The 27,125-nt window shown below is 48.3% G+C and overlaps 1 protein-coding gene across 1 annotated transcript; it reads right to left on the bottom strand.

Annotated features, from left to right (window-relative positions):
- ST8SIA2 (ST8 alpha-N-acetyl-neuraminide alpha-2,8-sialyltransferase 2) lies at window positions 1-26,894 on the bottom strand. The gene is made up of 7 exons (XM_026073235.1): window positions 26,741-26,894; window positions 18,569-18,707; window positions 17,168-17,230; window positions 14,861-14,989; window positions 14,013-14,270; window positions 10,214-10,507; window positions 1-286 (listed from the first exon to the last, which is right to left on the bottom strand). The coding sequence occupies exons 1-7, from the start codon at window positions 26,892-26,894 to the stop codon at window positions 1-3; spliced, it is 1,323 nt and encodes a 440-aa protein (XP_025929020.1).
- Between the last annotated feature and the right edge of the window lie 231 nt (window positions 26,895-27,125).

Here is a 27,125-nt window from a genome sequence, read left to right as displayed (position 1 = left end):
TTACGTGGCCCCGTCGCATTCCCCCACAGTCAGCTTCAAGGCTCCCTGCTGGTGCAGAGTCTTTAAGGCTTTGAACTCCAAGGGCATGGTGTGAGGGCTGGCCTGCGAAGTGTAGCCGTACTTCAGGCTGTCGTAGTAGTGGTAYTTGACCGGGTTCTGGTTCTGATCCAGGGGGAACGGCCAGAAGCCGTAGAGATAGATCCTGTTGCAGAAGCGAGTGGCTAAGGTATACATGAGGAGGCCRGTGGTCGGTCGCTTTATATGCACTTTGTTTGTGAGCCAGTACCTGAAAAGGGAGTGTAAAGAAAACTGCGTTATTCCCTCCGCAGCCAGACTCGCACATGAAGCTCAYGTCTTACACTTTCTTTTTCCCATCCCCTGACTGAGATATACTGGTGATTCAAGTGAGAGGTTTCTGACTAACAGAAGAGTTCTCCATGCCAAGAAAGCCTCTCTTGGGATTGCTTCATGAATAAGCATCTCCTGTTCTCTGACTAGCAGTTACACCACACTTGTTGCTATGGCATTGAAGCATCTCATGGCTTTGCAATTCTTTATGAAAAACAAATTGCTTGCAATGGTGGCATTCAGTATTTCAGCCTACAATTATCTTCCAATCAACCTAGGAGATCAATACTATAGACCAAACCATACACATGTCAAGCAGACTCTAGCAAGCCCTTGAAGTGTACACSCTCGCACACAGAGAGCTGACGATTTTCACTGATGCATGAAGACTTTACTCTGACAGTAAACATAACAGAGCTGTAAAAATGTTTGCCTTTGAATAAAGGGTCACCAGGCTAAAAGAGCTAATAAACACTGCTCTGTTTCCATTACACCCAGCAACTGCCACCGTGATCCTGTACCAAAATATTTCACCGTGCAATATATAATATGGAATATTCAATAAAAAATATGTGATATGGAGGCCAGGTGCCTTCACTGTTGAAAAGTGTGTTAGCTTTTATGAGAGATGGCCAAAAGAAGGAAGGTGGCATCCTGTAGTGATGCACAGGCAGAACYTGTACCAGCAGGTATATTTTGGGCAGCCATCAAAAGCTATTGTACTACCAACATCTTGTAATAAGAAGTTTCCAGTGCCTGGTGTTCTATTGTGTGGGAAATTTATCCAGTTTTCTCAGCAGAAAACATTGTTGGAGGAACAAGATCAGAAAGGAGAAGGGCTGGGGGAGGCGGAAGACATCCCCCGGGTGCAGCGCCTCCTCCCCGCACGCGTTTGATGCCCCACAGCAGGCAGTGCTGCCCACACACTGCGCTGCCTGCTGTGCCTGGCTCCTGCTTCCCGACCCCCATGGGGAGCCTGTTAAAACACTTGCCATGGGACCTGCTTGCTGTAGGTGTCCATGGATTATATGTAAGAGGCATTTCAAAGGGCCTGGGCTGGGGTCACTCCCTGGCAAGGCTTTGGAGAAAAGGCATGAAGAAGTGGAACAGACMGAGTGGTATTGCTGTGAAATCACCCAGAGGTTTGGGATCCTGACTCAGGTCCCAGCTCCTCACGCAGATCCGCAGGACAGGTCTTTCCACTCATTTATCCTTTCAGTGCTTTCAGCTGGGCTCCAGAGGGGTCTGGGCTTCAGACAGCAGTAACCCCTGGGAGATCAGAACCTTAATCCTGCAAATTAGCTTTTCATGAAAGTCATTAAAATTTAGCAACCAAGGCACAAAAYGTACTTGCTGGTTCTCACTTAGATAAGGGAAAAATTGACTTTTCTGGTGAATCAAATTCTGGAAGCAGAGCTATTGTCTGAGCACGTGTAGGAAGGGGATTCTGCTCCCTGGTAGGGGACGGCAGGGTTTATTGGGGTCCAACACCGCAGCAGTGTCTAAGCGCCTGCAGCTTTGGCAAAGCACAACTGTGACACTTTGGGGAGGAGGGCCTCCTTGCTTGACTCATCTCCTTGGCATCCAGCATTAATGAGGAGCAAGAAACTGGGGAAAATACAGTGAGGAGCAGTTTCTCAAAGGCACTACACTGGCATTTTCCGGGCTTGCCTGGCCCTATGAATTGCACTATCAAGACAGTAAAGCTTGTTGCTGTGTGAAAGGCAGCATTATCCTACAGGTAGCCATAAAACAGACTCCTTCTATTACTTCATGTGTTAGTGCATTAGACCCCTACCGTGAGGACAGAAATGGGAGATTATTGCAACCATTTAACACTGTGAAGTAGGGAATCCTCATGCAGCAGGGAAGCTACCTTGGAAGAACTGCCAAGCCACATCAATCTGCTGACTTTGGGGGAAGATACAAATGTCTGCATTTGTCCCACTTTTGCTTTAGGCTTAAAACTCTTTTTTATCAATTTTCCTGCTTAGTGTTAGCCTGCCTTCAGAAGACCTGACCGTATCAGATGTGCTGTGTGGAGCACACAAAGCTACTGGTGACCTCCTAGCCTGCCACAAGTATTAATTTCCAGGTTTTGTTCAGAGAATGTAGAAACTCTAATAGTACGCTACAGCCTTGACAGYGTTATGAAGTGAAACTTGTGCAAGGGAGTGAGGCAAGAGAACCAAAACGCTGCTGTATGTCCCAGTCACAGATCTGCTTTTACAGCCCCAGCACTCAGGGTCCGGCTGGAAAGAGTAGCAGAAGAACAGGAATTCCCACCATGCTCGTTCCCCCGCAGAAGGAACTGGCAGTGAAGAGCTGCTTGCAGATACCTGGGATTCAGGGTAGGGAGGGAAGGCTTATCCCAACTTGGCTCTGATTTCCCTTTTCTTTACCCAGGAGCATGGGGAAGTGGTAGCATTGCATCTGTCTGCTGGAGACAGTCACCTTCTYACAGACCATCCTTATACCTGTGCATGACATTCATGTGATCAGAAGTACCCTGCACAGAAGCACCCTGTCCTCTGCAAGCCAGCATGCATGAACAACCCTACCAAGACAAGCAAGCATGTCCAATCAGTATCTGAAAACAAGCCCAGCATGTATACCTCAGCACATGCAGCTACTCATAATACTCCAACAATATTGGAGTAGGCTACAATGACAATACACACTCTTAGAATATAAAATAAAAATCCTGCCTCTTTTACTTCCATTCTCTTCTATTGCAGACATAGAATTAGGGCACTAAAAYGCTAACAGTCACTCCTACAGCATCATAAACTACCCTTCAAACCATTATCCATATTTTGGAAGGTTTGAGCCTTTGTTAGTTCACAGCTTGGAAGTAGCTTTTAGTTACACCAGTGGACATGAGGGGGGAAATGGTCTGACCTCTTGGAGCCTCGAGCTACTTGGTCCAGGTAGGAGAGGTGCCTGTCTCCAGCTGAAGCTTTGAGAGGCAATGGCTGACTCTAGCCTCTTTCAGGTGCATTGGCACAGATGACAATACCATACGATGGCCAAACCATAACTTGGGTCATATGACAGTGTTTGCAATTTATTTCCTGCAAGGTGAAGGTCGGAAATCCCCACGTGAGGTCTGGGAAATGCTTTTTAAGGACTACTTTGTCACAGAAGTGCGGGAGTTATGCAGGAGCAACTCCCTCTTATTTCTCCTACCACCAGCCAACTTAGACAGTGGCCACATTCCTGGCGCAGGCGCCGTTCCCAATTCAGGAGAGAACAGCTGGGGATGGAAATAAAACCTAATTAATTCTGTAAATCCAAATGAGGTTGTCTGGGTGCACGTGGGATGCTGTGTCAACAGCGCACCTTTAATATGTGAGGTCCGGGATTTTAATTAGGAGGAAAGATAATCTTGAAGCAGACAGTAATTATTTTTCAAATTGGCTACACCAATCACCATTACTATTAACTGCAACATTGTATGGAAAGAGACAGCAATTAAAAGAGAGGAGCAAAGAGCAGTCCTGAAACTTGATAGCTCCCTTCTCAGAGCCGCTCTCAAAGGGTGGACCTCCTTCACAAGCCAGTGCTGTATCACTTCTGTAGTAAACCTTCAGSGGCACAGGCAGCCTACAGAGATGGTCTGATGCCTAAGTGGGATGCAGCAGTGAACAGAAACTGTAATGTCATCAGGCAAAAATTGTCTGAGACAGTTCTTGTTCAGAATTGTGATAGATACAGATGGAAAACTCCATCAGATCATCAAGGCCATTGTTTGCAAGGAAGCAGCCTAGACGGAGGACCCAGCAGCTGCTTGAACTAATACTTGATGGTAGCCAAGGACAACGGCTTCAAGAAGAGCAGCTTGAAGAGTCTTACACTACTGCCTAAGTGGTCTGGTCTCTACTTACAGAGTAGCTGTCTGACACTCACGGAGCAAGTATCTTTCAAGAGAGATTTCAACAGCGACCTCAGGCCAGTGCGAGAAGGTTTCACAGTGCTATTTCCTCCAATCCCCTCCCAAAATAGAGAAAATGCAACTGTTTCAGGACACTGTGGCAATTACAACAACATCGATTTTCCGTCRATTTTTTGGCACTGCACATCACCTCTTGATGCATCCAGAAAATCCTAAGGTAACATGTACCCCCCTGCTRAGGGTTAAACTTCAGGAAAAATGAACAGAAAATCCATCACACTGATGAAATGAGTAAAATAAACCCAGGTCAATGAAGAAATCAAGATTCAGCAGTATCAGCTACATCATTTAGTGATAAAAATTAGAATAGCTGAAATAATGCAACTTCAGGCCCTTTTAAAGCAGCTTATTCATAAAAGTGTGATATCAACACAAGCTGTTCTGGAGGTGCTAGTCCTCGACTGGCAGAAGGATGATATCAGTCTTCCACACACATCCTGCTCCCATTAATACTCCTGGAAAACACAGCTGCAAGGAATCAGGTGCAAGTCTCCTGAAGGCATGCTGGATTCGTGCTGCTGCGTGGGGACAGGCCTTGCCCTGTTACCYGCACAGCGTGCTGCACGCACCAGCTGATGTACAAACAGAGACGAAACACCAGCGTGGAGGGAGCGACCAGCTATCCACCTGCTCGGCTTCTGCTGATCTCACTCTGTCTGCGCATGTAGTTTCCTCTGTTACCTCCAAAAAAATAACGGAGTGCCACATGTCAGATCTTTATTAGACATGTGTATTAACAGGCCTGAATTACTCAAGTCCCCATTCAGATCCCTGTTAACTCTGACTCCAAAAGCTGTACCTGGATTTCAGAGCTGGCCCTGATCTCCAGGCAGAACAAAGCCCAAACTCCAGATCTATACCCAGACACGACCCAAGTATGGAGAGCAGGAGCTGTAATGCCTGGCTTGAGTCTGGTTTAAATAACCCGGCACAAATGAATCGATGTTGAGGGACTAAAGACCTGTCATAGAGGAGTAGTTCTCTCCTTATCCAGACCTTGAGGTCTGCACTATCTTTGAAATACACACAGTATTTAATACACACAAAGTAAACATTTTCCAAACAAAAAAAAGGGAAAGTAACAGGGAAGAGGTTTACTCTATTTTTTTCTCCTCTTCTTGCTATGCCTCTCCCCTTCTTTTTACAAAAAGGCTAAATCTTCTTTCTGATTAACTGAAACAAACTGTCTGGATTGGTAATTAAGCATCTTCAGTGTGCAAATACCACGGCTGCATGCACCACTTCAGCAGCACCACACACAGTAATCTTCAGCCACAAGTAACGCCCCGAAAGCCGGAGGAGATGTCTCACAGCTGCCCAAGCTGGCTCTGTCTCTAGGTGCTGAGGGAGCAAAGACGAGCTGGAAGAGGGTAGGCTGTGAAGGGCTTTGAAATGGAAGACAAGCAGCTTTGGTTTGTGTGGGTGGGAGGATCCAGGGAGACATCACAGGCAAAGATGAATCCACTTTATGGCCCACCGATCTCCACTTCTGAGGACATCTGCAAGCACAGACTGCAGGGGGCTCCCGTCATCCTGTGGTGCCGTTGGGCATCAGGGCCCCACTGCGCTACGCCAGCTACAAACTCTGAGCACGGCGATCGCTGTCACAAAGAGTGCACACAAACTGTCACTGCTATGTGGATGTTAAGCCTAATAGGAGACCTAGCCAAGGAGCTGTAAGATTTATTGATTTTTTTTTTTAAAGYGCCTCTTAATAAAGTCTTATGGGATTAGAATTTGTTCCTGCCAAGAGACCCTTGTGATGGACATAGCAAAAAACACTAGACTAGATTATACAAGGAACCAAAACGCRTTCATGAATTCTCTGCAAGGAGTGGTATCCAAACCTCCAGACAATTATTCTTCTCTGCTTCCTGCGTTTCATGTTATTTCTCTAACAAAAGCTGCTTGGCAATAGGGATTACAAGGCTTTTCGGAGGCAGTAACAGATGACTTGTAAGGGGYTTGCTTGCTTTCCAGCCGGGGAGATGAACACTCAGTTCCACTCTCCACTTGCCAGATGAATTGCTCAGGAGACATTTTATAGACTCGCTCAGAAGTGAGTCACGCACTCCAGAAACGCACAGCACTAGCACCGTCTTTGAAAGCTGGTTCCGTACCTGAGCAGAGCTTTTCCCCTCCGCCTGAGGTAGCGATTCCATTTCATGGCTTGGACGGTTTCCTTCTGAGCTCCTCCATCAACACATTTACAGTGGAGCTAGTGAGTATAACTGCATAAAAAGAGCATCTGTCCTATTCCACGGATTAGCCAGAATCATCAACACTAAGGCTATCAGCAAACATTTAAGGCATCTTCATAGCTAGGAAGGTGATGTCTCAACTGATGTTGAGAAGGACAACAAAAACTAATCCTTTTCACTTATTGTAGCAATGCACACTCTTCAAGTGCCCCAGATGCCCTGCAAATTATAGGAAGAAATGTTCAATTGCCACTGACATGCAGCCTGTTCTAGGCAGAAAGCAGAGCTCTTTGCCAGTGCAGCAAAATAAATATAGCGGTTCAAGAAGGAGTCAAGAATCCAAGATTGCGTTTCACTGGAACTGAAGGAAGCAGCAAAAAGGCAACGCTTTTGTAGCTGAATTGAGGCTGGCTAAGATAACCTTAGTCTTTGTAGAAAGTACTACTTCTTAAATAACTAAAACATATAAGAGTGCATTGGCTGAAAGACTTGCCCCATTTCTTTGCKATTTCCAAATCAACTTAGGATAGATTATAAACCAAGGGTAGTTTTATCCAGAGAGGACTGGAAGGGACAACTTTGCAAGTGCAGCCCACTGTAGAACAGAAGGATGTTCTGTGAGTGTTTTTGCATTATTTATTGTTACATGCGACAYGCCATAAAACATATTCACTTCACAAATCTCAGATCCATCGCCAGGTCGCAGACCTGCTGCAAACTAGTGTGTTGCACAGAGACAGCAGGAGAGAGAAGGAAGTTGCCAGAGCCTATATCCCTATAACAGCAAGGAGTTCATCAAGCAAAAATACCTGGAAGATCCTAGGAATTAGACTGTACTGCAGAGAATAAAAAAGCAAGCTCCTAGCAATTTCTGTCAATTTGACCTGTGGAAAAATTCCTTCCTCACCCCAAACTACATTGCATGAATTACCCTGAGCACACGGTCAAGACAAACCCGTAGGTACTTCCTATCCAGCACCAAGAGCACCAGTACATGCAGCTCTCAGGCTGTGGCCAGTTCATCAGATGATGAAACACTGTTAAATCCTTCCCAGAGCCCAAACCTGGGGAAGCCCCACCAGGGAAGGGGTTAATGTTAAATGTGGTCTCCCCCCCAGCCCTGCAGGGCTCTCCTGCACAGCTCCTTGGCCAGGCCACAGCTCCCAGGGGAGGCCTTTGAAGTGCTCCTATTAGTTCTGGCTATCTGAGGGTGCTGCAGAGTTTTAATTATAACAATCGTTAATCAGTAGGCATCCTTGTTCTCCTGCTGCTGGGCTGATAAACATGAGAGAGGGAGCAGGAGAGCAGGTCAGGCAGTAGCTTCCTTGGCTTGGAGGGCAACCCCTGATGAGGATTAGTGCTGGCTTCGGTGGCTGTAATTGAATTCTCTCTGCTCAGTACCAGCTGCTTGCTCTCTCCTCTCACACTGCTTTGCTCAGTGCAGCCGTGACTCACTTTCCCCACTCCACTGGCCCCAAAGCATGGCAACTAGCCCAAAGAACAGGACCAGAGGCCTCAGCAGTGGCTCAACCAGGTACTTGGTGTCTGTGATCAGCATCAGCCAGTGTCCAACCATGCACCAGCACCGCACTGTGCACCACCACCTGCATCCTGGACACCCATCAACACGGGCTGGTTTCGCTCGCTTGCTGGCCTGACTGATTGCTTCCCTCTGGGCGCCAGTGGCCTCGCAGAAGCCCGAGCAAGAGATCTGTTCTTTGCATATGACCCCATTAGACCCTCCGTTGTTATTAACATGTGCAAAAGGAAGACACTGCTCTGAGTCACGATGGACAGTGGTGCATCACCCCACGCATGGAGAGACAGCACTGAAGCCCCGCATTCCCCCATGGACAGACAGCATTGCCAGCAATGGCTGCTGGAGGCTCCAGTACCACCCTGCGGGAGCYGCACGAGGGAGAAACCCTGTGCCAGCCAGCCCCCATCGAGGCCAGGTGAGCCTCCATTTGGCTTGTTTTCATGCCAAAGACTCAACTGGACTGCAGTGTTGCCCACACTCCTTTCAGCAACACAGGAGGGCCAGGAAGGTGCCACAAATTGGAGGTTAAGCTCTACTGCTGAACTGCTAGAGGAAGCCTCCTCTCCTTCCTCAGGAAAAACAGTGCCCAGCCCTTGCCAATCYCTCTGCAAAGCTTTCTGCAGGAAGTTTTTGGCACTCCAAATTGTTGCCAGCACAGGATTAGCAGCCTGTTGATTTAAAGGGCTTATTACAAAAGCTTAATTTTATTTTGACAGATGAAAGTAAGTCAATTACAGCTAGAAATAGCTCAGAATTTAGGGKTTTTTTTCTCCCTTGTACAAGCTGTGGGATCAGTTCCTTCCCTCTTTTTATCCCAAAGCCAGTGATTTCCGTAATATGCCTTGCAGGCCCAGGGAACCCTCAAACACAACGGGAGGACACAGCTATTGTCATCCGTTACTTTTCTGCCTGTGATTCACCTCAGCACTGGAGCCCTCTGTTCCCTCCCAGCCCGCTCGGGTGGCTGCCTTCCCACGGCTCCCCCCAAGCCACCCCTTCCCCTCGCTTGGGTGGGAAACAGCCCTAAACACATTGCCAGGATCTGTCCTGTGCCCATCTCCTGCACAGACATGTAGCCTGGGCTGGGACAGAGCAACACACAGCTTGGACCAACCCCTGAGAAAAGCTCAGGCTAGGAGGTGCGTAGGGGGAAGAAATCCTCAAAGTAACCGAGAAACATTAAGGCTGAGGCTCAGAGGTGGGAACACCAGATGCATGAACGAATCCCCATCCCAGAAGAGAGCAACAGGGTCTAGCCAAGATCAGAGAAGAAAACGATGGCGACAAAGGGGCTGCTGCTTAGCCATCTCCAGACTAAGTCCCCCACCCTACCAACTCCCTAATTGCCTAATTAATCATGACTTACTCCCCAGAGAAATAAAGCAAGATACTACCTCATCCCCAATCCACGTACATCAAAGCCTTATCCCTGCAGCTCTCATTCCTTTATAATCTCCCCAGTACCGTCCCCTCTGCCCCACCACACATGGGCCTCTCACACACCTGGCATCGCAATGAGAAAGCAGAAAGACTCCCTCTTCCCCTCCCAAAAAATCCACCTAGCACACCTGAATCTATTTACCTGATTAGAAGGACCAGTGCCTGAGTGTACCTGTCAGTCCCCTCCCTGCCTGGGCCCCTCGTTTAAGATTAGCAGTGTAATTAGCACTGTGGTAGCACACAGGCTACTAGCCAACACTCCTCTGCCACTGCTGAGCTGTCCAGGCTGCAAAGAACTTGCTGACATGGGAAGCTGCGTGCGACCTGCGTGCATGACTCAAACACAAGGTGACAAACTTTGTCACTAGCTCAGCTAACCAGCACACACAGATTCCTCCAAGGAAAGCCTTAACCGTGGGTCTGGGAGTTGTCATGGTCTGAAATCCAGGCTTACAGCCAACAAAGCATTGACAGACTTAGGAGCTGGGAACATTAGTGAAAGGTTTACTAGGTCCCTATATTTCATGGCTAAAAGACCTCACGCTAGCAGCCCTTGTTTGCAAGGTAGTCTCCGGTTCTCATCCAGGGACCAGCCTTTGCCCATGGAGCCTTCCTCACGGGCTGCAGAAAGAAACAGCTCATGGCATTTGCCTCCAGCACGACCCCCTTGCTTTCTTGCTCAAGAAGCTTGTGAAATCCTGGCTATGAGCATATCAGAAATGCTCTCACCCTCGGACAGCGTGCAGCAGGCGCAATGAGGGGTAGGCAGTCCTGACATTGATGTGGTGTTTCAGGATGAGCTCGTTCACCCACTCCACTCGCTCCTTGCCCCCCTTGGCCATGAAGGCTGGGATCCAGAGGATGCTGCCGTTGAGGCTGTGGAGGCGCTGCAGCAGCTTCTCCCGCCAGGTCTCATTCACCAGATCCTCGAAGGCCCGCTGGATGACCGAAGGGTTCATAGTCACCAGGTCTGTCTTCATGCCCACGTCCTGTGAGTACTCCTGGACAGGGGCCAGATTGCACCTGCAAGGGGAAACACTGAATAGCCCTTTAAAATAGACTTCAGAGAGGGCAATAAAAATGTTAGGGGTATTTGATGCCAAAAGCTGGGGCTGGTGAAAGGTATGTGTCCATTTGCTTGGACACTGACACCTCTGCATAGCTACAGAGCAGCAGCTGGGAGAGATCTCCTCCACGTCCTCCCACGGCTCACTGCAGCTGGTGCCAGGCTCATCTCCTCACTGGGCAGCCATCACCTAGCTGTGTGCTGTCTCCAACCTAAGCACAGCTCACACATGGACTGTACGGATGGCTGGGCTTGAGAGTGAATTTAGACCTGGGCTGATCTGCTCGGTTAAGCACTCCCGGAGCTGCAGTTAGTCCCTTAGGCCATGGGCTCTCTACATAGGGTCAATGACAGCCCAGAACCACCATGAACATCTGTAGTGTCCATAAAATCACTAGGATGGAAGTAGAAAACTACTAGCAATAGCCATTGTTTCATCAACACAAAATACCTTTTGATTATCACTCCTTGGACAAATGCACAGCAAAGACATCCAGGGAGCTCAGGCTTTGTTCCAGAAAAGGTGCTTCATGCATGGTCTCTTCAATGGGGGCACTACAAACAGGGGCAGTGATCATGAGGGAGGAAAGGAGAGAAGTCTTTGCAGTGAATTAGAGGGGCTCTGACTTGGTAACGATGAGCCATATTAATATAAGGTCATCCCTCCTCAGTGTGCCAGCATATGCATGTGTATGTCTCTGGGGCAGTACTTATAAAATATGTAATTTTGGTGTGTAGTGGGTGGGTTTGTATGGATCTGTATCTCTACCGGTGCAGAGTTAAAAAATAACACATTGCAACAAACCTCCTATGTTTGCTGCCCCAGCAGATCTGAAATGAAATGGCTTTTCCCAGACAAGGAAGATGCTTGCCACTGTAAATGTCTACGTGTGCTTCRGAGCAGCAGGATGTCAGGCGCTGTGGGGTTAGACTTAGAGCCCCCTTGTTCACCCGGGTGGCCTGGGTGTCACACATAGTGCAGAGGGTCAGCAGAAACCTCCACCGGATGCACAAGGGTGCTTCAGGAAGGTGACACCAGCTGAAACACAGGCAGACCCCAGTTGCTTCTTTTAGCAGGTTCCCAATTGCCGCAGCTGAATCAGACTGAAAACAGGGGACAGGTCTAGGGCCCCGTGTGCGAGCCGAGGGCCTCTGCCTATCTGCAGCAGGTCCGTGGCTGCTCTGCAACACGCAGAGAGCTGCTAAAATTGGAAGGACTAGAGACATCTGGTGAGAGTACTGCCTCCTTTCTCTCCAGGAGTGACAATGCAGCTCCTGCAGTCCTTAATTTTAGCCCTGCTGGGGTAATATTACCCTAAGTCCCTTTTTCCCCCTCCAGGTGACTGTCGGCTAACAGCAGACCCTGCGGCACCAGCAGCGGTAATGATACCAGCAGGAGGCTATCAGTGATTGTGGTCTCCATGGGGTTGGGCTGTTTGGAGACTGTGACCTTCAAAAATCTCTTTCTGTGGTTTTAATTGGTGCCTCCTCTCGGCTGTGCATGTGGATACGCATGCGAGCACGCACGCTCCCCCCGGGAGCGCTCTGCCTGCCCCTGGGCTGCGAGCTCTCGTGCCACGCGGGGTTCCTGCCACAGGCTGGCCCAGCGGGGGACGAAAAGCTGAGGGGGCTTCGGCAGAAATTGCCAACAAATCGCCCTCATTATAGGATGGTTTCCTACTGCTCCTCAAGGGGGGATGCGAGGCACTGTTTCTTTCTCTGGCTGATTGAGGGGCAAGTAATTATGTCAAGCCATGGCTAAGCCGTGCAGCTGGGGCTGGGAGCAGGGCGTATTGTGAACAGCTGATACAAGGCTGCAGAGAGATGCTCCAGCAGTGTGTTAAAAAGGGTACTTGCATGTTTGTACACTGCGTGCTTTCCTGTGGTGTTTCACAAGTGGTATTTAACAAGTAGGATTGCATCCTAACCAACTGTCTTGATAATCAGCCATTACTGCTATTCTGCCCGTTTACAGATGGGGAAGCTAAGGGAATGGTGTAAAGAATATCCACCTACTGACACATGGCACCCTGGAGCCTTTCTAATCTTYGCTGCATGAGTAAAATCACTGAAAATAAACAGCGGATCTGAAGAGCAAAGAGGTATCCTGGGACACAAAAGCCATCACTGGTCATTACCAGCCCTGCTGAAAAGGTTGCACAGAGCAAACCTTCCTCAGGTAGATGCAGTTTCAAGTGGAGGGTCAGATAATCTACGCTGGAAAGAGCGCAGGCATGCTAACATATGCACTAGTATACATGGCTAGAGAGAAGTCACTCAAAACTCCACTCCCATCCTGTGTTACACCAAGTAAAGCTTTTTTCCTGGGACTTTGCTGCCTAACGCGAAGACAGGACTTTGCCAGAACCGCAATAAGCTACTTTTTCCCTTATTCGCTGTTGTTATACTTAACGATGCATACTATAAGGGAACCATCCCCGAAGGGCTGGACGGAGCTGCTAACAGCCAGGCAGGCTGGAAGAGTTGGGTTTGACCGGAGGACAGAGGTGATATTATCCTCATTCACACGTCACACAGGGGACTGCGTTCGTGAGCCTGATGGATTGGGCTGTCTTCGTAATAGACTTGCCAGAACGCAAATGTCTGCACATACATAAATCATCAGCCGCCTCCTCCAGCCCCTCAGCTAACAGATTTACACGGGCGTCGGGGACGGGAGGGCAGGTACGCTCCTCCTCTCTACTTTAAGCGTCTTCCCTGGTGAATTCGGCACGTGCCCAGGAGGAGGACAGGCTCCGGCAGCGTGTTTGCGGGAGCGTTGGCCCGAGGAGCCAAGCAATTGCGGGGAGCGTTAGGCTGGAGAGCGCAGCGAGCGCGGTGCCAGGGCGAYGCGTGGGGCTCCCGATGCTCCTGGGGATGCAGAGGCGACGCAGGGAAGAGCTGAGCTTGAGTCCATGGGAGAGTCCAGGACAGGGTTAGTTTGCTGGAGGGCAAGTATGTAGGAAAACAGAGGGAGTGCTTGTGGCCTGGGGGGAGCTGGCAGGTAACGAAGCCTTGGGGGGCTAACGATGCGCTGTGAAAAGACCTTTGCAAGGACAAGCGCATTTGCAGGGACACTGGGAGCACTTTGTGGTGGGTGGGGGTGGAAGAGTTGGCATGGGTGGACTTCGTGTGTGTGTGGGGAGGGGGCTTCAATGCTGAGCCAGGTCAGACTGTCCTCCAGGCCCCRTTCGCAGGTGTGCTGGGTGAGTGGATCAGTGTTTTAGCCCCTTTCCACCTCTCTGACCCCCACAAAACACCCACTTTTCAGGCTCGTACGCTGTTCCCTGACGTGGCTCCCAGCCTTGCAATGAGCAATGACAACAGACATGTGAGCAAGGGCAGAACAAAAATCTCACACCGTGCTTGAAGGCCCGCGAGCGGCGGCGCGTGTCCGCAGCGGTCTGTGCCCTTCGCGAGGGCCCATGGCAGCCCCGTCGGGTGGCAGGACACGGCCCCTACCTTATCACGAAGCTGTGTGCGTCGATCTCAGGGCCGCAGCCGCTGTGGAGCAGGACCCCCGAGTTGCCCACGATGGCGCAGGTCGGGAACTGCTTGCCCTTCAGGGGCGACGTGCGGGGCAGCAGCTCGTAGAGGTTCTGGGAGACGTTCATGGTGCTGTCCCTGTCAAAGACATAGTGGATGACGTCCCCAGGCTTCAGCGTCCCCTTCAGCACCGAAATGTCCTTCTCTGCATCCAGGAACTTCAGGATTTGTTTCCTGAGGACAGGAATGAAAACAGCCCCTTCAGGTCGGGTTCAGAGATAATTCATGACGTGGCCTCTACAAAAGATGAACTCTTTCCTCCTGCCTCTCCTTGCTCCCTAGCTTGGCAGTGGAGAGGCTGATTGCAAAGTGGACCAAAGCCCAGGAATGGCCTCTGGGAGCCTATTCCCTGCAGGAATGTGCAAATATCCCCTCCCAATGCAGGCTGGTAAAAGATCTCCATCTTAACGCCCATCCGTTCCTCATCTACCCCTTTCCAGGGCAGGCCAGCATGGCTGGTCTCTGTCAGTCAGCGAGGGTCACTGTTTCACCCCCCAGGCAGCGGGTTTCCGTCCCCCCACCAGACTAACTCCACTTGGCCTGGAAACTGGGGGCTCGTGCTCCTCGTTTTGCTAGTGCAAGGCCAGCTGGTTCAGCTGGGAATTCATTTCCAAGCGATCGCTTACAGATATGAGGTCTAGCTCAGCAGGCGATAAACCTTTTATTTCTTTCTTGACTTCTTTAGATGATAAACAGAGGCAATTTGCCAGCTTGCACTGGAGAGGACCAAATCTGTCTCTTGTCCTATAGGTAATTACCAGTACCTGATCTTCAAAGAGAGTGTCTGGTTGTGGCTCCATTTGGATGAGGCTGGTTTAATGTTGTGCTTAATGCTTTCATTACTTCTGTCAACAACAGCTGGAGATGAAGAATCATTTATTACTACTTCAGCTCTAGAGAAAGGAAAGACAGAGAGAGGGAGAGAGACAGGATCCGTTAGCATCCCAATGGCATTTCTAATCACTCTGTCTTCGGCTGTGGCTGCTGGAACTCAAACTTCATCAGAAAAGCAAAACTGTAGTTATTACCTAAGCAAGGAAAGAAAGCCTATTCATATTCTGCTACACTTAAGCACACACAAATCCTTAAATACCTGTTCTCTTCCACAAACACAGACTTAAAGTCAGACATAGGTTTACATAAAACACAGTCTTAAATATCTAGACGTGGAAATGCATGCATGCAAAAACACATGCAGACTCTGCAAAGAGAGATTTGCACATGTACACTTGCAAACAAAACACCACAAAGCCCCATAGAGACCCAAATTCACTGACAGCTTTTATATGCARGCAATAGCTGCCACCCTRCTCCCYTGTGGTCCCACTCACYCACCGCAGTGCAGATCCACCAGCGCAGCTCCCGGAGTGGGTTAAAAACCTCACCAGGGTTAAAAACCTTGACTTCACCCAAAGAAGGAATGAATTCAGCTGAGCTACTGGGTGCTGTTTGTGAGATTGGGTCCCATCTACAAGCACCCCCTAATGAACAGCAGGAGATTGGCTCTCTGATAACTTTTTYCCCCTTTAGAAGAGGAGGACAGGATTTCGTTGTCTCTGTTGTCTGCTCCAGGCYCAACAATGATCAGGGGAATGAGGAACAGTCAGACACTTTCATGCTGCTGTTTGGAGATGATTGCTGGGAGATCTCAGGTTGTAATCCCCGCTCTAGGAMGCAAATAAGCCCCAGCACTTCAGTGCAATTTACATCAAATGGCATAAATTAAGGGAGCCTCTGAATATTTGATTTCAGCCAGCCACCCTCCAAAGAGAATACCCAAGCATCTCATCAAGAAGCAGTGCATGTGTCTGCAGCCCCAAAAAACCTTCACACTTCAGAGCGCTCTGAAAAATACACAGCCAAAGCAGTTGCTGTCAGCTAAAGGGAATCTCCCTCCGCAGTGCAAAGGACCTTTTCCACCTGGGGAATGGTTTGTAAATAAATAGCTTTATAAGCAGCACATAAACCCCATGGAGGGAAAAGAGCTAGATGGGACAGAAAGAGAAGGGGTTGTCAGGAAGCAGGGAGACAGGGCCAGCGGTGTCGTTCCTGGTGTGACACCGTGCCCAGGCGGGTTGGGTGCTGCGGGATGCAGCCTGTGCTTCGGTGTGTCTGGGGACAGTGGAGATCCCGCAGGCCGTACTGAAAAGCAACCTCCAGCTCATAGGAGGAACACTTGTCGTAAGCCCAGGGAAGGAACTACCGACAGGCAATCTTGGGCTTTCCTGATGACACTTTGGGGCTCACACTACATAACGTTTTAGAAAAGAAAGGAAATGCATTTATAAATGCCAGCTGCCAACGTCCTCCTGTGGGTACGTAYGTACAATGTACCTTCTCCAGGAGCTAATGTACCTTCTCCAGAGGCTGCCAGTTGAGGTTGTTACCAGTCTTGCATTTTGCCATTTAATCTGGTGTCTCGCTAAGCTTATTTATAAGGTTTCAAAAATCCTAAAGGAAATAGGGTAAAGAAACCTTGCAGACAACTATGATTTTTTTGGTTTTGTCCATGACATTTTCTGTGTTTTGATTATGTGTTGTGACATCATCACAGAATGACATCACCTTTTTTTGAGTGGTGTCACTAAGCTCTGAAACTGTATCACTTTGTAATCTTGGAATGACATGAAATCATTGTAAAAATAACACAGAAAGACACCAAATGAAGCTGTGATGCCACGAAACTACTCTGCAGTGGAGCAATGTTACTGAACTGAATTATGATAAAACCAAAGAAAGTTCTGATGTCAAAGAAAGCTATCTCTCTTCTAATAGCACATAGTAAAACTACAAAAATGGCAACTCTATCACTGACTTATTTTCACAATAAGTAACTCTCTCTTCCCCATTCTCTCAATCACAGCAACTTGCAGATCCTTGGTTATTTGCAAATGATTATTGTACTGTGCTGGGGGAAGAAGGGGGAGAAACGATTAAGAAAATGCAAAGCAGAAGTGAAAAGAAACAGATACATTTGCTAAGTAAGAACAGCACTATCCACCGAAGAGGAGAAGCAGATTAATAGCTGCCTTACAGCAAAAACAAATGAACACAAAATCTAATTTACAAACCTATTAGATTTGCTATGTAAGCTGTTCACAGCTGATCTGATTGTACCTCTGCCTCCAGAACTCCTGCAAGACAAAAGAAATGCATTATTTATAAACCCAGCTCCTCTTTGCAAAGCATTGTTCACCAGTCAAGAGATCCAGGTCTGATGAGCTCCAAACGGAGATACGGCTGCACCGGTCGCTCCACCTCATCCAGGATAGAGATGTCCCGATGCCTGTGAAGGGCTTTTCATATCCTTCATTAGCGGTACCCTACTGTGACCATGAAATCATCCCAGCAAAAAGCTCCTAACCAGCCCAATTAATAATATCTGCACTCTCTAACCAGCCATCACAGACATCTGGTCCCAGACGTCAAAGCAGCGTGCAGCCTACAGGTTATGCATTAATGCATTAAATACATTTCTACTTTTTTTATAGGAATCAGGTGGTAGCAGTGTGTAGAAGAACTCTCTCCACCATCTCTAGCTTGCCAAAGGACTTTTCCTGTCCTTCTCAGGTGGGGACTGAGCTAAACGATCTGGACAGGATTCCTGCCACTGTCTTTAGCTTGGGCTTTCAGTTGAGACCGACCAAAATCTCCATTTTATCCAGAACAAGCCACCTGCCTCCTGGGTGACTTGCAGAGACCTTGTCCTCACAGTGTACTTCTCCTGGCTCCCAGTCACCCAGTCCAGGCCCAGTTCCAGTCCCCAYCAAGCCTGCGAGCCCTTTCAGAAACCAGTGCCACTCATATGACTTGCCAACTCTCAGTTAAAAGAAAAATAAATGCAAGTATTGGTCTGCATCTAGTTGGTTGTAGAGCCCATTTTTGGTTTAGCCTGCTATTTTCAAAAGGGGTCACAAAGAATCAGTCTCCGTTTCTGGTGACATTCAGTGGGAGTTGGGCTCCCAATCGGACACATTTTAACAGCCAGCATTCTCATTGCTCTGTTTTATTGCCTCCATTGTACAGATACCCGAATGAACATGCTCATCAAGAGAAATGAATTCTTTTCCAGCAGAAATATTGTTATCTGAAAATATATACTTTAATGAAAATGTATCTCAGGGGCCTGTTTTTCTACCAGTCCTGAAATATCCCAAATGCATGAACCATAAACAAAAAGAAATAGAGYGTGTGGACATTCGGTACCATCAAAAAAGATTTTCAGACTTGGGCGATGTGATGCAAATTCCAGTTAGTCTGAGCTCGTAACATCAAACCCTTGGAAACACTGCTTTGGGCCCTGTGATGGTTCTCCTTTCCCTGACTCCTGTGGGAGACCATCTACTGCCAGGTTAGAGAGATTTCTCCTCCAACAGTGTCTTCATTCCTGTGACAAACCTGAGAGTCAGTGCGCTGCTTCATTTTTTGGTGTATCAAGGGAACAGCAGAACTAGCTTATTCCTAAAGCCTACCGGCATTTAACAAGCCTCTGCTTTAATGGGGCTCGCTGCAGGGTGTGGGAGCTGGCTAGATTAGTGTGCAAACCACGCATCCTTTCAAACACATCTCTGAAGGAGCCTTCCAAATGGGATTCACACTCCTTCACACTTGCTGTGAGACAGATAGGGACTGGATTAAGGGCTTAGAAAAAGAAATGACGCTCCTTGAATAAGTGCTGGTTCACTATCTCTGTGAAAGGAAAAATCACAGAAATGAAGAAGCGGAGAAGACCTGTTAGGTCCCACCTCGTCCATGTTTTGTGGCTATGGCAGGACTGATCCTAGGCATCACAACATATTATTCAAATGTATTTATCCAATCTAGCTTTACATGCCCCAGGCGACAGGTCTGTGCATGTCTCTCTAGTTTCAGGGGCTGGTGATGTTGAATGTGATGAAGACAAGTCCAGCTGCTGTTCAGAGCAAATCTCTCAGCACTCTCTGTTTCTGGAGGCTATGGAGAAAGGAGGCAGGCTGCCTTGATCCCCTGCTGGCAGGTAGCAGAGCCGAGCAGCCCATCAAGGGGCATCTTTTTTGTTCCACTGCAAAAGCAAAAAGTTTTCAAAATACTGTAATGCAAATGGAGCAGGACGCGCTGTCATGGGCAGCCTAGGTTTTACCTGCAGAGCTGGCACTTAATGCTAGCATCCTGTCCAGCTGCCCAAGAGGGCAGGGAAATACTGCCTTCCTCACTGGGTGGGTATTTATTAGATCTTTGCCCTATTACAGTGTGAAATAGCTGTCCTATATGAGCGTGGAGGGGACAGCTCATCAGCGGAGAAGAAAGCAGGACGTGGCTAGCCAGTGCTCCCAGCCCGTGACTGGTGCCATGGCACTGAGTTCACCTGCTTTGCTATTCCCCTAGCCTAGGCAAGAGATATTCCCAGCGACAAAGCGGGACTTTATTCCACTTTTCAGGCACTCGAAGCACCTCTGCAGCAAGAGGATTACAATGATCACATACGGTCAGAGAGATCAGTGTTTCTTTTCATGGCCTATCCCCCATCAGCTGTGTGGAGATGCCTCTCCAGTGGGAAGGACCCAGATACTTCAGGACAGAGTGGCTACTGACCGGCGGGAGTGCGAACCACAGCCCTGCCCACAGATCCTTCTTGCTCATTTAACTCATGCCCACACCCATTGCACCAATATTCATAACCTTTCCTTGTGAGCGTGGATCCAACACTCACAAATCTGGCGGCAAGCAAACCTGGAAGGCACCAAGCCCATGCAGGGAGGCCGCAGAGATACTCTCCCACCAACATCTGCCTCCAGCTTGGTGTTGTCTCAAAAGAAGGTCAAAAAGGGCCACACAAGGTATTCAAGTAAACATTTATCTGCCCACAGCTCCAACGCCATCCTCCCTTCCCTCCCACACAGTCCCTCTGACCCAGCAAGACCCCAGTGAGGTGACACTGGTGACAGCCACCGCTGCAGGCCAGCGTCTGGCACAGAGGATGAGGATGTTCCCAGCAGGCATCTGAGATGCTGGCATGGCAACTGCTCCCTGTGCCAAGCTGGTGTCACGGCTTTCTCAGCCTGTCTCTGAGTCACAGATATTGCCTGTAGCTGGGACATGATGCTTGGCTGAAGGTCTCAGCTGATCTAGTGAATCCTAAAATGCTCCTGTGACGTCCTAACCATCGGCCTTTGGCCCTTTCCATCTCACACTGCCGCTTTTGGACACCTCTACTACAATCTCTCGTTGTAAGCCGAAGACAACGTGTACTGTAAATATGATACCTTGGGGTATACTGCCCTGTCAGGCACCACCTTGCTCAGCCTCCAGTGGGTACTGGTCAGGCAAACCTGTTGCRCAAAATACTTGTAGTTTAGCCAGGCACGATATTTTCCAAAGACTGCCATACTTGCATTTACCAACACAGGCAAACAAATATCCCCATACCACCTCTTTTCTGCTGCCTCAGAAGAGGAAAGCATTAAGAAATGCAAGGCACTAATTAAGAGGAACAGTTTAAAAAAAAAAAGTCAGTCCATTTTATTTTACCTCTGCTGACCTACAGTTTCACATCTCTTGGTATCAAAAGGCAAAGACCAACCTTGATTAAAATTGCACGGATAGGCATTGATTTTGAAAAGCTTCCTAGTGCTACATGATGTTTAGATTGAATTGCCTTATTAATCTAGTTGTTATCAGTCTGATWGTATAGCCAGCCCCATAAAGTGCCAACCTGCTTCCTAATCTCATTATTTACAAAACACTCTTCTTTTGACTTCTGTTGGGATGTTTTCCAGTGATAAGTCACAACTATACGTGCTAATGCAATATTACTGGCTTATGCCAGCCTTTCTTATTTTTGCTTTGAGATTTTCAGGGTGAATTTGGACTATCTAAGATATTATATAGGTGAAAAAATTCTGTACTCAGATGTAAAATGGCACTGATTCATATATCAGACAGAAAAGAAAGCAAAATTATCTTGCGGTGTGGATCCAAATTCTCTTGAATGAATAATTTATGACAAATCAGTTATGTGAAGACTTTYTCATTCACAAACAGTGAATGGGCTGTTTAGGGTTTTTGGTCCCCTCCCCATTGTTACYCACTTCTTAAATGAACCTCTTAATTGTTGCTAGGTCCAGTTTGGTCTTGCTTTGAGCAATTTTGACACATGAAATCAAAGCTGCTTTGCCTGAACAAGCAGGTCACACAGCCTCTTTGGGTGAGTGGAACTCTAAGAGCAGGTTTTACGCATCCATATTCTCCGGATTACAAATTCGTGTTTGCCGTGGATATTTTACAATATCCACCTCCAATTCCTGCTTCTCCCAAGCATTTGTGGCAGAGAATACACAAGGGAAACGGACACAAAAAGCATGAGTGGTACAAATAAGCTAGCTGAAAATTTCAGCTGTATCTGACAGCCCGTTTTGCAGCATTTGTAGAGCCCATTTCTGGTAGAACAAACCCCCTGCCAGAGACTGCCTGCCTGACCTTGGGCAAGGCATGTTACCTAGGCTCTCCTCTTTTCCCTCCTCCACTCCATAAAATAGAGATAATAACAGCTACACAATCCATTGGGGGATTGTTAAACTAAATTTATTCATTTGAATTCCYCAGAAAGAGAGTTCAGAGTGTCACAATTTTATCTGAGGAGTTCAAATGATTAACACCTACTAATTAAGTTTCACAACGTTCTTGTGAGGTAGATACGTTTTATTATCCTTGTTTTATGGCTGAGACAGTGGGGGTTAAGTGGCTTGGCCCATACCACCAAAAATGAAAGCCTCACAAGCCAGGATAGGAACTGGCACTATTGGCTTATAACAGACCTGTCACTGTGAAAGTSCTGTTCACTTGCTGAGGTGCAAATACCCTCTTGGTGGGTGCGAGAGTAGGACATACAATGGGGAGGCCATGCAAATTGATCTGAAAAGGTCTCACTGGCCTGGAAAACACATACAGCCATTGGTCTCCTGGAATAGTTGCAGCCTGTACCCATAAGACAGTCTATTGCTATAAAAAAACATCAACTATGTTTATTTTGCTTTTTAAGCACTGCTCTGATGTTGTCCTCAAGACCAGAATAAGTATTTTCTATCTGAAGAGCACACAAGCATGATGCCAGGCCCAGCCAGGGACCGCTCTCCCAAAATCACTGCTCTCTCAATGCACTGGCTGTCTCTGAGACAGCTGTGTATGTAGGGGATGCGGGAAATGCAGAGCATGGTGTGTTTACAGTCCCTCTGAAGGACACTGCTTCACGGCAAGGTAGACCCAGTCATTGCAACTAAATGAGTTTTGGGGAAAGGGATGAGCTGCCCAGTCACCTAAAATGAAATACAGATAACCCCCTTCCTCTGAAACTTGATACACATTTTTGCTCCTGCTTATGCTTACAATGATATATAATCCCACATGCATTCATCATCATAAGCCATACCTTGCAAAATCAGGAACCAGCCCGCACCTGAATGCTGCCTTGTTATGGATGGGCTTGGATGCACTGACCATGCTATTAAGTGACTGACTTCATTTTGCTGACTAAGGGCAGCATAGTCATTAAGCTAAGCCACGCTGCTCCCTTAGTCCTCAAAGAGGCCTTTGAGGTCAGGATTCACTGAGGCCAGCACTGTGAAATTTGGATCAGGATACAGGTTTCTATCATCCCTCTTCCCCTCTGAAATTCAAGGTTTGTGCTGAGATAYGCAGAATAGTTACACAGGGTAGCCAACCCTATTTCAGTGCTTTGGAAGGAAACTGCCACATTTCCAGGTTCTCTATGAAAGGGAAATAATTTGCTTCCAAGTGCTGCTATTCCAAGCAGTCCTTTAGGAAGGAGAAGCAAATGGGCCCTAGCAGCCCAAATGGACCAGGAACCAAGCTCAAGAGGTTTGAAATCAGGATTCCCAGGGGACCATAGCCTGGCTTTCCATCGGTACATTGGGGTCTCACTAAAAAGATGGGACCCTGTCCCGTTCATCAGCAAGTCACCTTGCAGACTTCTCATAGACACTTGTTAGATTTCCAAGGAGTTTGTGTCAAAGCCCATCTGTAGCCATAAAATGGTCTAACATCACAGAAGAAACTAAATATGAGAGGAAATGCTTCAGTGGCATTCTCTCTCACCATCCCCAGCCTTGGGGCTTTGGCTCGTTTCATTAAAGAGAGAGGAAACAGCACCACATCGCGAGCCGAACTCATGCGCTCTTCCCTGTCCTGAGGCATGCATGCCGTGCAGGGCCCAGGCTGGGGACAACCGCAGGCACCAGCGGCCAGGCTGCGGAGGACGACGTGCAGAGCTGCGGGAGGAAAGCCTGCTGAGCGCTGCCAGCGGTGCGCCAGGCTGTCAGCACCCTGATTAGCCCCACAAGCACTCGGCCAACTCACATGAGAAACAAAACCCAAAGTTAGAAGAGGAGTGATGGGAGCAGAGATACCTTTTTGGACCTGGAGGTCAGATACTTGCATGTAACACCGCATGCCCCCCTAATGCCAGCCCTCCCAGCATCCCAGAAATGCAGCGCTCAGATTCATTGCTCTGCTCACCGTCCTGTATCCCATTTCATAACACACCGGGAGGAGCCAGGACATTTGATATTTGCAGATTATTCCCCGTGACATTTCAACAGTTGCTTCTGAGACTTTCATCACTGAGCATGAAAGAAATTGCGATTACGAGAGGTGTTGGCCATCGGGCAGTCCTACCAACTCGCGCTCTCCTGGCAAGCAAGATTCCCTCTTTAGGGATTAATTTGGAAGGGATTTTTAAAGCATTTCTGCGTTAGGATGAAAGATCCTACAGTACGTCTTGATGAGACATTTGAAATCTCACTTCGATGTGTTTAAAATCTCGCTTGTTCATATTGTCACAGCTTGGCAGCCTGGGTGTCAAAAACTTCCTAAATATCAGGTACTATTTTTAGAGCTCCAAGTTTCATTCTTTCTATCAAGTCATACAACCAAATTTTAGAGACTGTGGATTTCGGGGAAATTTCCTTGCCCATGCTGTGAGCCTGGTGCAGCGTCAGGAGAGCAAGCCACAGGGGCAGTGCTCGTGCAGCCAAGCCGGGGGTGTAACTTCGTACAGAAGTCCTGGGAGTCTCGGTGTAAAAGCGCTAGCTGATGGCCTCTCTGCTGTTCACAGCAGCTGCTGTTACCCATTACAGAGAAACACAGATCTGTCAGTCTTATGCAAACCAGCCTCACTAATTTGGTTGCTTCCTCCCTTGCCCCAATCCCACCTCCGTCACACCACCCTCCCCACGGGCTTCTTCCCTTTGGCCACAACAACACGGGAAGGTTGGAGGCACTCGGCAGCGACACAGCCCTACCTGCCAGATGGTAACTGTGATGAGGCGGCTCCACATTAACTCCTGTGTAACTGGCAGCAGAGCTTGGCCCCGATTTCTGCCTTCCTGCAAACCACTGCGTGTAATAGCGAGCGTACATGGAGGACACAGGCATCAAGACATACGAGTTTGCAAAACAGAGGTGCCTATTTCTTAATAGGGATTAAGCCAATTAGGCTGAAATGCTCATGTGACAAAACCACTGAAGAATCAGCATGAAAGTCACAGCTCCAAAGTTGAAAGGACAAGGAGGCAACGGGAGACAGTCCTGCAACAGCCTGTCRTGAGGACGCTGCTTTGGGATCACTTTGCACTGGGGTAACAAGAGCACCACAAYAAAATCCCTGGCCCTACCTTGCTCTGAAGGATCTGTAAGAGGCAGGAGAGCCCTCAGTGCAGCCTGACGGTTATGACTGTCCGCAAGGGTCAGCAATTACCTGCTGGAGACCTATTTCCAGGACTCCCACTCTCTGTTCCCAAGCTATCACACTGTTTCTCTGAGCCAGCCAGAGACCAGGAAAGACTCTCTTGAACCTGTAGAGTGCCAGGTCTCATGTCTACACACATTCACCATAACGTCAGCACAGCCTGACTCRATACCCTGTGATGCTCTTATTTTGTCACTGTTTGATAAAAAACACTCATGTGCTTGCAGGGGTGAAAGCTCTCACACACTACATCTCTCTGCATCCTGTGTACAGAACCTTATTCTTTCCTTCATATCAGGTCTCCCATTAGAGCTTTATTCCTGGCATCAGTTAATTTTTTTTGGTTATGTTAATGAAACATCCATCAACGACAAAGACATTAAAGTAGACAAAAATGATTCAGAGGGTGGTTCAGGATGGGGGGTGTATGTGTATGTATTTAGCTTTCCTCTTCTGGAAAGGGGAAGGAAAAACATCCAAGAGCCTAGCAAAGACCTAGAAAGGAGGTGAGAAAGTCAAAAGCATCACTGCTTAAAAAACACGTCTACACTATATATTTTTCCTGAGATTTTTTTTTCCAGCCAACAGAGCAGAGCTATCAGAGAGCACAAACAGTATAGCATTGTCCTGTGGCCRGATCCTGTCACCCTGACCATTTGTGTCCCAAAAGGCCTCCCAGGGAAAAATCCTAGTGGCTCCTGTAGGAAATGGGAATGGTGCATCCTGAGAAGCAAATACTATGTCCAAAGGGTTGTGGATAGACAGGGTCACCCTCCCACACCGTTTGTTCTTGTCTGCTTTTCCCACTGCTTTACATGACTCTTTGGACCACCTAGAGTCTCATGTGTTTTCTTATTCCACCATCAGCAWGGATGCTGAAGACCTCCCCTGGGCAGCGACATCCTCCTGGTGCAATTCATTTGCACGGGCACCCTCAGAGTGACATCGGGTGGCTGCAGAAAGAGCGCTGGAAGTGACTGGCTGAAAGCTGCACCATGCAGCCAGCACTTGACAACCTCCCAAGCTATCTGCCAGCCATCGGAGGCAATCACCAGCAACAGAACTGTTCCAGGGCCTTCGCAGAGACTTAGTCTTCTGACAATGGTGCTCAGATGCCAAATACTGAAGAGCCAGTAATCGTTTCAGAGCCTGGCCTGCTCTCTCCTTCTCTGGCTCATAAAGCTACACCGTGGAAATCCAGGCAGCAGGAAGGAGAAGTTTAATTACCAACTGAGCAGCTGCTGGTTGACAGTGGAGTGTGCTTCTGGGTGTTTGAAAAGGAGCTGGAGATGCCTTATGACAACGCTGAACCTTAGCGAGGAAACATCTCCCCTGTTGTAGCTGCCTGCTGAGAGCTGAATTATATTCCTGAGGATGAAGGTGAAGCCTTGGCTGTGGGGTGACAGGTGGCAGTGGAATAACTGTCCATTGATTTGGAGCAGCCAGACACAAGGGCTCTACCCAGAGCCCGCTGCGATGCTGTTTGACTGAGGCCTTGAGAGAGCACYTCAAAACCGCGTCGTGACTGTAACAATATATGCTTTTAAAGGCAGTCCTGCCTGTGGAAAGTGGTGGATGCCAAGGGACAGCGTGCTCTGCATACAGATGGCCAGCCTGTTTTTTTTTTTTTTCTTTTTTTTTGATACTCCCAGTGGATTCTATATGCAATAACAACGAATTTATTTGCAGTAACAACAAGCAAGAGTGCAGCGCTTAAATTTGGAAAGAGCCGACCCAGCAAGCAAGCGACCAGCTCGATGAATCAAACACTGCATAGACAAGCAGCCTCAGAAGGGTCAGCAGTACACCCGGCAAAGTTTGTGGGATCAGGCTGCTTAACACACTGCTAAAGGCGAGCGTCCATAAAGCTGAAGGTGTTACTGCCTTGTAGCGGCACACCCACAGCTGGTGATCATCCCGGGGCCAACAGCACAGCAGGGGATAGGACCGCTCCTCATAAGAGTTTCCTGCAGGCAGTACACTGAGTTCGGTATCTTCTCCTGCTGCTTTAGAACTGCTTTGCTCTCGTCCACCCACTCATTTGGCGCCTTCTCCATGCGCCTCCCTCCCAGCACATCTTCCTTCCTGCTCCCAGCCTGCCCTCTCCTTCCACAGCGTCGCAGCTGCCCAGGTAGGTTTTTGCAGTGCTGTGAACACGTTCTCCCTGTATCGCCTTTTTTGTTCCCCCATCGGCGCCAGCCTTGCCGCTGTTGATGAGGATGCATCTSCCAAGGACATCACCATCAAGGCTGCTGCTTAGCAAAGACGGGGAGCTGTTTAGATTTACA

This window comes from Apteryx rowi, unplaced genomic scaffold (genome assembly GCF_003343035.1).
Source record: "Apteryx rowi isolate R43461 unplaced genomic scaffold, aptRow1 scaffold_11, whole genome shotgun sequence".
Classification (NCBI taxonomy): Eukaryota; Metazoa; Chordata; class Aves; order Apterygiformes; family Apterygidae; genus Apteryx; species Apteryx rowi.
Note: the sequence above shows the minus strand (reverse complement) of the source record. Positions and strands in the feature narration are given on the sequence as shown.